General features: G+C 34.4%; 1 protein-coding gene across 4 annotated transcripts in view; it reads right to left on the reverse strand.

The window, feature by feature from the left end:
- Positions 1-5: 5 nt before the first annotated feature.
- Positions 6-10,900, reverse strand: part of slc6a8 (solute carrier family 6 member 8) — a 38,545-nt gene continuing 27,650 nt past the window's right edge. The window contains exons 8-14 of one of the 4 annotated variants that reach the window (XM_016546485.1): positions 6,772-6,884; positions 5,557-5,694; positions 3,926-4,028; positions 3,631-3,731; positions 2,153-2,323; positions 467-580; positions 6-287 (exon numbers count right to left, since the gene is read on the reverse strand). In XM_016546485.1, the coding sequence (XP_016401971.1) occupies positions 279-287; positions 467-580; positions 2,153-2,323; positions 3,631-3,731; positions 3,926-4,028; positions 5,557-5,694; positions 6,772-6,884 (749 nt within the window). In that variant the 3' untranslated portion in view covers positions 6-278. Of the gene's footprint in view, positions 581-2,152; positions 2,324-3,630; positions 3,732-3,925; positions 4,029-5,556; positions 5,695-6,771; positions 6,885-10,900 lie in introns of all 4 variants that reach the window. The other 3 variants (XM_016546486.1, XM_016546484.1, XM_016546483.1) reach the window with 3 other exon arrangements.

Below are 10,900 nucleotides of genomic sequence, written 5' to 3' on the forward strand. Positions count from 1 at the left end.
CCAATCTTCATTTTATCCATGTGCTTCTTGCTCAGATTTGATCCTCGTGTCAGTGCAAAGAGACCCATATCACGTTCAGGAAAGTGGCCTGTGGGAATTCTGCCGCTCTGTGAAATAATGTTATAGGCTACACTATACTGTCCCCTCCAAAGACATGCTGATTTCGCCCTGCAAGTCTTGATATCTGCAATAAACTTTGCATATAATAAAAAAAAAATTATGTATATAGTTTGCAGTTTCAACAGGTGGAAGAGGAAGAGCATCTGGTAATGTGCATGCTAGAGGATCTGTTGTATGAAACAAAATGTAACCGTCAATTTCCATCAGCTGTTTTAAGACTGTAAGGTGATGCAGTATTCCATAAAATAAAATAAAAAAATACTGACAATTTCTTCAACCAGCTTGCCTTAGGAGGGTTGTCGTAGCATTTCCCTTTGATCTACATAACACTCTCAAAAATGATCACCTTGTTCTCCTCCGTTCCAGGAGACAGAGAGGCCAGGCTTTTAATGTCAGTGTCAGGGGCCATGTATTCGAGGTGATGGGCTCCCCACACTGGTTTGGTCAGATATTCCCAACGCTGCATGAAAAACAAAACACATAATGAATGGGCAACATGCTTATTTGAGCAGTTCACGTAGTCCTAATCTATGCATTCTGAATAAAATCAAGCTAGTTTAGAGAAGAAAACTACAATTTACTGTAACTGTGAGAATAACAATTAATGACAATCAGACTAAACTTTGTGTCAACAAATCTGTGCTGACATTTCCATTTAGAGCATCAGTAGGTGTTCCCATATGATCCCACATTATTTTTTAGGACTGACAAAGTTAACATGTTAACAAATGCAAATGATGGGTTACAGTTATTTTTTTATAAATCAGACGCGGATTTATTCTTTGGACGGTTGTTCTTTTTCATTGTTTTTAATTGAAATAAAGCAGAAATAAAATAAACTATAATTATTCGATGAAAAAATTAAACTTAAACTTTTGAGAAATCTTGCCTTGGCAACTACCTGTCAAAAATATTTTAAGTTGAAATATTAAAATACATAGAACCATTAAATGACATGCAAAAACATAAATAAAGAAAGAATATCAATTATTTTCTTATGATTTATTAAATTGTTCCCTGATTTTATGTAAATTAAAACGAGGGAATAATTTACAGTAAAATAATTTAAAGTACAATTGAATTTAATTTATTTTAGTCCCCACATCATATCTGGAACACCAAACTAAAATTACATATATATTTACACACACGTATGTATATATATATATATATATATATATATATATATAAATGTAAATATATATAAAATTATTAATATTTATATATATATATATACACTATAGAATACTATAAAAATACTATAAAATAAAAAAGAATATATACTATAATAGTATAAATAATATTAAAACAACAACAATGCTCAACAAATGAAATATCAGCAGTTTCATTGACTTTCATATTTTCATTTCTTGTTTGCCGAGATGCAATTTGAGAAATAATAATTTGATTGTTTTTAGTCCGAATGAGGAAATTTCCCTCTGGCCAGTATCCTTATATAGATATGAGCATATTTTCCTAGTGTCATCCTCACAAATTGCTAAACCCCAAAATAACATTATTTAGTTTTCGTTCCTTAAAAAGTAACAGAATGCCGTATTGCACTATAAAAACAGATTAATCACAATTACTATTTAATTTGTTTGACAGCCCTATTATTTTTCATTTCCTCCAGCATCCTGTGCTAGTTTTCCTACACATACATGCCACAACCCTCAGCTGTATTCAGTATTCAGTGTGTGTTTGGACGCAAACATCGAGGGGGTGAGGCATTGTGGTCTATCTGCAGAGGAATGACAACCATTAGCCTAGTTACTATAAATACACACATTGCTTTCTCATGAGTAATTCTGATGCTTTTCAGTGAGGTAACTGACCCATAGTCCAACTCCAATGGCATCGACAGCTACACTGAATTGCTGTTTTTGGACTGTTTGCACTAACTGTTGTTTGTGGGGCCGAAACTCAGAATTTGGATCTTGCAAATAAACACACCTACTCATCACCTTTCATATATTAGTGCTAGTGCACGGGAAATAGAGCAGTGCTTTGAATAGGTTGAAATGGTGCAAACCTCTCTGAATGTTCCCTTGGCTCCAGCGAGCTTGTACACAAGGCTAACGGGGATACAGAGCATGGAGGAGAGAGCCAAACACCATCCGATCACCTCTCCCCACCACGGGTACACATACACATTGTTGTAGGTCAGAGGCTTGTAGTTCAGCAGATGAAATAGGAAGATACCCTGAAGACATAAAAAGCAATGGCATCCATATCAGAGTCAACAATCTGATTGAACAACACAGGAGCAGCAGCCTAACATGTTTTTTTATATCAGTTTGAACCTTGCTCGGGTCAGTTTGACCTACATCCAATTTTCAAACTGCCTTTATTTCTTCTTGACATTTTGCAAATGGTTCTCATTTAGGGTCATGAATGAGCATGCGAAGTGTTGATACATAACAAATTTGTAAAGCCTTTCCAAAACATGTCTGACTTTTGTGTTGTGGGTCAAATTGACCTCCATTGGTTTCCATGCAATTTTCCATCCAAAATTCAACTTTGACAATCAGGTTAAAAAATATTGTAGCTTGCTAAACACTTAAACATGAAATATGTGAGACTTTACGAAATGTAAGACTCAATGTTTATTCGAAACTGAAGACTTGTCTTCTGAATCATCCACGGAAAATTCACTGTCAAAAAGCTGCCAAAGGCTGTTTTTGGTTGTTATATTTTTGGATCTCAATTACAAGAAAATTACAAAAAGGCAGAAGTAGTACAAATAGCAAAGAAATTTACTTACACTAAGTACACTTAATGTTGGATACCAGGGTTATTATAGTTCACTAAAACTTGAAACATAAACAATTTTTGTTACTTGAAATAAAATATAAGAAACTTATGTTATAAACTTATGTTAAAATATAAGAAACGTATTTTATTTTTTCCTCATTTTTAGTTCGTTTATCTTATTGCACTAAAATAACTAAAAGTAAAAATGAAATGAAAATTATTAAAAAAATTATATATACATATTTAAAAAAGAAAACTAATGCAAAAATGACAAAAACACAATATTACTAAAACTTTAATGAGAATTAAAATGAAAACAGAAAAAATATATATATATAAAAAATAAATAAAATAAAAGCTATAATAGTATCTTAATGATACTAAAATAACCCAATATATACTCAGATGGTCATGACAAAAGAACCCCATCTTTTTTTGGTGTCTTTTTAGTGCAGCTTATTTTGAACAAAAATATATGGGTCAAATTGACCCTTAACACAATAGAAATAGATGGGAATTATTAAATCTCTCTGACAAGCTACAAGAGGTTTTCTGTGTTTACATGAATCTTTTTTGTTTTTCATAGTGTTGATTTCTGGCAAATTGCATGGAAACCAATGTGGCTCAATTTGACCCACAATACAAAAGTTATATCCAGTTTTTGAACACAAAAGGAGGGGTTAAATGGCATAAATATTGACAGACGTAACCACTTTTAAAAAGCGTGAACAGGTGGGAGTATTTTCCAGCACTCACCATGCAAACACATGGAGTTATAAAGGACCAGCACCACTTTATCCACGGGAATGGCCGGTAACCGATCATACGGGCAATATCATCCATAAACCTGTCAGCACCTGCACACAGCGGCATGAAGTCAGCGCTCTTTTGGGTGTGTGGAGCATTAGAATAGTGCTGCTGCCAGCACAGGGTCCTACATGCTATTCTTATCTCTTAATGCAGCAAACACTGGAAGATAAATGCCTACAGTACTCATGATAAACTGATGAGACAAGAGAATGGAAAAACGGCTGCATGAAGAGATTCTCACCATAAACCCACGCGACAACCACGCATTCCCAGAATGCTTGCCACAGTAGGGTCATTCCACTGGCTGAGTAGTAGTCAAAAAGCTGGAAGACGTACATCCCTCCCTGTAAACGCAAATTGATATGAAATCAAAATAGACCCTTTGAACTTCATAAATGCCTCACAATCAGTGCATGTTGTTTTCTAGAGAAAAATAAACACAAATATGACAATTTTTCACAAATAGTAGAATAATATAGTGGAATAATAAATATATACAAGCAAAAGATTGGGGTTGGTACGATTTATTTTTATTTTTTTTAAATTCTATTATGCCAGTCGAGGCTGCATTTATTTGCAGTACAAATATTGTGAAATATAATTTATTTCTATTTAAAAAAAATTTTTTAAGTAATTTATTCAGGTGATGTCAAAGATTAATTTTCAGCATCAATACTCCAGTCTTCAGTGTCACATGATCCTTCAGAAATCATTCTGATATGCTGAGTTGTACTCAAGAACCATTTCTTATTATTATCAATGTTGAAAACCGTGATACATTTTTTGATACGTAAACAGAAAGTTCAAAGGAACAAAATGTATTTAGAAAAGTAAAACTAAATATTATACGAGCATTTTAATTTTATGTTCACATTATATGAGATTTGCAATTTCAAAATCTAGGACATAAAATATATTTTGTAAAACAAAAAAAATACATAAAATAAAATTAAAATAATAAAACAAAATAAAAAATATTAAAATAAACATTTTTTTTTTTATAAAACAAAAATATGCCACAATAGATAAGGGTAAATAGGTTGCAAGTACCAAATGTTGTATACACACACACACACACACACACACATACACATTCACACACGTTTACTTAGATATCTAAATGGGGACATTACATAGACTTCTATTGTTTTTATATACAGATAGTTATATACTTTTTAACCTAAACCCACCCCTACCCCTCACAGAAAACTTTCTGCATTTTTACAATTTCAAAAAAACTTTGGTTTACTTTATTTTTATGCCAGTTTTACAAATGAGGATGTGCCCAAATGGAGGTTTTTGGCGATTTTGTCAGGTTTTGCTCACTTTAGGGTACAACATTCGTCACCAAAATATGGTTAAGTAGGTACACACACAAACACACAATATATCCTATTATTTTCCCATATTCAAAAACTAATATTAACCAATAATATCATAGGTCACTGATCAAATCCCTAGTTCCACCCTACATTATTAATATTTGGTTTCACCCTGAAATAAGTTGTCATATGCATCATAAATGTTGTTTCACGTTGTCTTTACACAACAATTTGTCAACTTCATCTGTGTTTGAAAAACCAATGAATCAGTATCACAAATGCTACTTAACAACCTGACATGTTCATTGTGATTCTTTGAAGTTTTCTTGTGTAAACCCTCACTGTGAGTTTTATGAGTCACGCCACTCCCACATACGGCAACAATTTTCAGTGAAGAAAGATCAGCCTCTGGATGAGAGCGTGACGATCTAACACCCAGAGAAAGGACTTGTGATAAACCATTATATTCTTATCTGACTAATGGAGAGCCACGCGACTGATGCTGATATTCTCACAGCTGATGAAGGGGTGTTTCATTAAGAGGACTCACCTGTGTAACCATGGAGAGATCTATAATGAAGCATAATAAACAGCAGATCGCCACAGCGATTTCGCGCTGATAGCGCATGTAATACTTTCCAGGGAAAAGATCAAGAATTCCAGTTACGAAACCCTCCACACCAACAAACTGAAAAAAAAAAAAAAAAGCCAAGATGTGTTATTAATGGGCTCACTTCAAAATCAAACTCAAAATATTTTCAGTTGCATGGTGATATTTTAATCAAAAACACACAAGGGCAACTTTTTGCCAAATGAAAAGAAAATGTCCTCTGACAACTGAAATAAAAACCTCTTTGAGATTCAAGTTAGATTTAATCATTTCCACATTTGGAACTTCAGATTCATGGCAGTGTTATTTTAGTATCATTGAGATACTATTATAGTTTTTATTAATATTTTGAATCTTTTTTTCTGTTTTAATTTTAATAGTTTAAAATTTTCCGTCTATTTTTTATTCATTTTCATTTTAGTTTGAATTATTTAATTGTTTTAGAATTTCTTTTATTTCAGTTAATGTTTCCTACTAACGAAAATTATATTTCAACTAAAAAAAGTTTTGTTTTAATAATATACTATAATAATAAACTACTCCACAGTGTTTGCTGATTTCCGTTTTTTTATTTTATTTAAACTGTGTGTAAGTTATTTATTTTATATTAGGCCTATAGCATGGTGTATTTTTATTTGTTTTGTTAATAAAAGTTCTGTGTTTAATATAAGTGAGTTTGTTGTTGTACCGTTTTGTTGTATCCATTCAAGCAACTGATGCCGAATTGCTGCAAATTCGAAAGTGAAAGTAAAATGTGCATGGGCATTTACAAGCTATTTAGGAAAGTTTATTGAAACCCCAATGAACCCCAGAACCCAATGTTACCAGTGTTGTCACACGTCGATTAACCGGTGAGAAAATTTCCTCTTGGAGTTAACTGCTTTTGCTATAAAACAAACTTTTAATATGTAAAAAAAAAAAAAACATAATTTCAATGAACTTTAATTTTGTACATTACCTGTATTTGTTTAAGTTATTATTACTTAATCAAAACAATCCAACTACAGTTTGATTGATATTACTTGGAATGCGCAATAAAAAAAAAACGTGATTTCTAAAAAAAAAATTAAAAAAAATAGTTCTTTCAAACTTTGGCCATTAATATCATATAAAAACCACACACATGATCCTTAAAATGTCTGCATGTGAACTGACCTGACTGTCCAGTCCTAGCAGTAGCAGCATGATAAAGAATAGGGCAGCCCACACCGGAGCCACGGGCATCATAGAAACGGCTTTAGGGTATGCTATGAACGCCAAACCAGGGCCTGCGGGGAGAAGAGGAACATGAGAGACGTGCCACCATGGGCTACAGGCCGCCCACAACACACATACACACGTACAGCACCAACGGAACAGAGAGAGGCAGAACTCAATCAGAGAGAAAGAGAGGAAATGAGAGATAGAAGCACCTGGATGAGGTGAAACGAAGTGATAGCTCGTGGAAAACAGGGGTGCGGGGCGTTAATTTTTCCTACTGTTTATCGTTTTTTATTGCTCCTCTATATAGAAGGCAGGTTTGGATTAGCCATTTAGTTGTTAGAAATCTTTGTTCACTCCATTCTAATGCATTTCACTGGAGATGAACCGTAATGTTGTGTAGGCAGCGTGTCATTAGAGGCGTGTAAGTGCATGCTAACATAGAGGGCGTCTAAATCTATTAGCATCATTAGTCATCTGCCATAATACTGGTTTCACAGCACACAAGTCCACAAATTTACAGTATTGTTAGTTTATGGCAGACAAATTTTACGAGCCAGTTAAGCACAAATTTAAATCTGGAGTTTGTTATCTGAAACATTTTGTAAGTTGATTTGTGTCCTAAAATATAAAGGGACACAAAAAGCTTCTGCTAAATGAAGAAATATAAACTGAACCGAGTCGGTTGATAATTGTGCATTTTGGTTTAAAATAAGCTGCTTAACTATTTTAATCATACTGAACTAAACACTTAAAGGGGTCATATCACATTATTTAATTTATTCCACCCAAACTGTTTGTAAAGTTCTTCACAGCAAAGTAGTCATTGTTTAGTTCATTACCATAAGAATGTATGCACCTTCTGCATGTGAAATGAGAAGCGAAGTTTAGCTGCACTCAACTCGCGTTGTTTCCACTATGGTGTTTAGGTGCTCCATCCATCAAAAACAGCCTGAATTACACTGAGAGATTTGTACGACATTCTGCACGGGAAAGAGCCACTCAGACTGTTCTGAAATGATCAAGGATCTGATAAAAAAATCTGATCAGTCTAAAGTTGAGATTCTTCTGCTACACACAACAGGATCAACACATGCTTTAATGTATTATCTATAGATTTTAATACAGAGTTCTGGCATGAAACTCTAGATGGCGCAGTCCGATAGGTCTAGCTCAATCTGACCTGGCGACATCATTGTCACATGGCAGCTGTATTGGTTCTCTCCTGTATTGGTATTGGTATTGCCAATGAGCTTACTGCTTAATATTCAAATACCTGGCTTTTGTTTGCTGTAGCAGTTGGCAGCGCACTTCAGAAACCCTCCACCTTCCCCAGCTCCACCTGTATAGATCTGCTATGGGGTGATTCATGTATGCTATATGGGGGTTATTAATATCTGTTATATGTGCAGCAGCAGTATTTCTTACATGCTTACAGCAGCATGTTGTGGATGTATTGGCAGTAGCAAGTCTCGGTACTTGCTCTGCAGCAGCAGCAGCGTAGCAGATCTATTCCGCCAAGACCAAATACATTAACATTATCATGTACATTACCATGCCAATCCCTCTGAGAGTTTTCATGACAGAACCCTAGTTAACTCTTCAAGTGTTTAAGAATAAAAATATTAAAAATGATAAATTATTTGTCGATATTACGTTACTGTGTCCAGATGGCCATGTGTTATATGTCAATTGATGCTTCAGTCATGTGTTGAAATATTATTAATATAATATTATTATTATGGTAATATTATAGCATTAGTTTATGAATAAACATTTTTTATAAATAACATTTGAGTTAAAAATATTTAAAAATCAGTAGTTATATTTTCTTATGTTGAGATCCTTCTGATAGAGAAGATTCTGCTACAGAGATTCTTCAGGAACAGTACATGCTTTAACATATTTTCTATATATTTTACTCTAGTCAGCTCTTCAGGAATAATAATATATCATACTTCATCAATATTGTGTTACCGTGACCAGATAGTTGTCAATTGATGCTTCAGTCATGTGTTGAAATATTATTGTTATTAATTTATGGTACTATTACAGTATTAGTTTATAGATAACCCTTTTTTTTCTTGCTCTGATAGCATTGCAGATAGATAGATATATAGATATTAATGTTGCAATCTTGAAAGCAGTTATCAAATACATATCCATTGATAATTTTAGATGTTATTTTTAAATAATCAAACAAATTTCTATGGGTGGCATTTAAAACGTTGGCAATTAATATAATATAAAAATCAAACACATTATCCTTGGAAAGTTTTCATGTGAAGACTATTAAAACAAGCTTCAGTCGCTGATTTCTAACACTGAGATTCTTCTGATACACACAACAGGATCAGCACATTTTAACATATTTTCTACACATTTTACACTAGTTAGCTCTTTGGAGTTTATGATCCCTAAACTTGGTGTTTAGGAATAATAGTATATCAGGGCTCGAAATTAACTTTTTTACTTGGTAGCACTGGTGCTCCCAACTTCAAAAAGTTAGGAGCACCAGCAAAAATTTAGGAGCACTCACCAAAAATGTATGAGCATCACAACTACAAATTATATATTAACAGATTTTATCCTTACATTCTTAACTTTAATGCAGATTTTGTATTGGTTAATATTAGCTGTCAATCTCTCAGTCACAGCTTTCCGCTAACTACCGCGAGAAAAAGAAAAGGGCTGAAGAAGAGAGAAAATGAAAAGAACACTGACAGATTTCTTTTGTAATCAACCTAAAGTTAAGCTCTTCTTTGGCGAGGGTTAGGATGGTGTATGCGGTGTTAAATTTTACATTCAGCTCTGCCAGTTGCACCGAACGGCTGGCAGCTAGGGGTGTGCAATATTGACAAATTATATCTCGATATTTTCTGGGATTTTAACGATAACAATAATTTGACTGAGTGTTACTGTGCTGATATCTTAAGGACTACAGTGGACAGCTGACTCCTAAAATTTTTAATATTCATATTCCGTGTGGTGGTCAGTTCACAGCAGTGACAGAAATGAATCTTTTCCAATAAGTTTAAATAGATTTTTACTAGGGCTGCACGATAAATCGCATGCGATATTTAACGCGCATCTTATCAGTAAAGCTGGTTCTGTAATCAGCGGTAAATCTCCTTCACGTGCGTGTTTTCACATTGAGCAGCATTAACTACACAGAGCCGTTGTTCACAGGCAAGCTGCGCAAAACCACGTTCATATTCACACGATTTTTTGCGCAGCTCGTCAGTGAACAACGGCTCTGTGTAGTAAATGCTTAAAGGCCCCATATCTTGAATTTTGTGATGCATTATAATAGACTGAATCATGCCGTTAAAGAACACACTCTAAATGCGCGCGCGCACTAATCTAACCTACTAGACTTCACGTCATGTATGCGTGCACTCTCTGTAGGTGTGTTTTGTTTGGATTTTGCAATATACTCGATAATGTCAAACCGCACATCGTAAAATAACAATTACGAAATGTGTAGATTCGGTGGCGAACGCTGTTACCTGCAAACTCCGTCCCACAGGCTTTACAGTGAACGCAGTGCATAGAACCATTTTCATAGCGGAGCCACTCGAAGTCTTTAAACCACTCTCCGAAAACTGTACGCCTTCTTTTCGGCTGGTGGATCAACATTCACCACATGATCGCTATCACCAGCACCATTATTTGTAACTTTAGGTGGTTCAAAAAAGAAATCTTGTCAGTGTTTCTTTTTTTATTTTCTCTCTTCTTCAGCCTTTTTCATTCCCTGCGGTAGTTAGCCTGTCACCTGACAGTGGAAAGCAGTGACTGGGTGATTGACAGCTAATATCAACCAATCTAAAATCTGCATTAAAGTTAAGAATGTAAAGATGAAGTTTAATTGGTTATGTAGCCTAACGTTTCATAGAACGGCAGGCAGGTCACCGTATCAACACACAGAAGGCACATACTCTGAACGTTTTTAGAGAAATGAAAACAGGTCGCATGACAACAATTATATGCACTCACACAAATGCTCCCAAATATATTTTGAGGTCGCACAGATTAAATTTCGGGAGCATATGCGACCAAAATGGTCGCAATTTCGAGCCTTGTA

The sequence above is a fragment of the Sinocyclocheilus rhinocerous genome, unplaced genomic scaffold (assembly GCF_001515625.1).
Source record: "Sinocyclocheilus rhinocerous isolate Xijiao unplaced genomic scaffold, SAMN03320098_v1.1 scaffold99, whole genome shotgun sequence".
Classification (NCBI taxonomy): Eukaryota; Metazoa; Chordata; class Actinopteri; order Cypriniformes; family Cyprinidae; genus Sinocyclocheilus; species Sinocyclocheilus rhinocerous.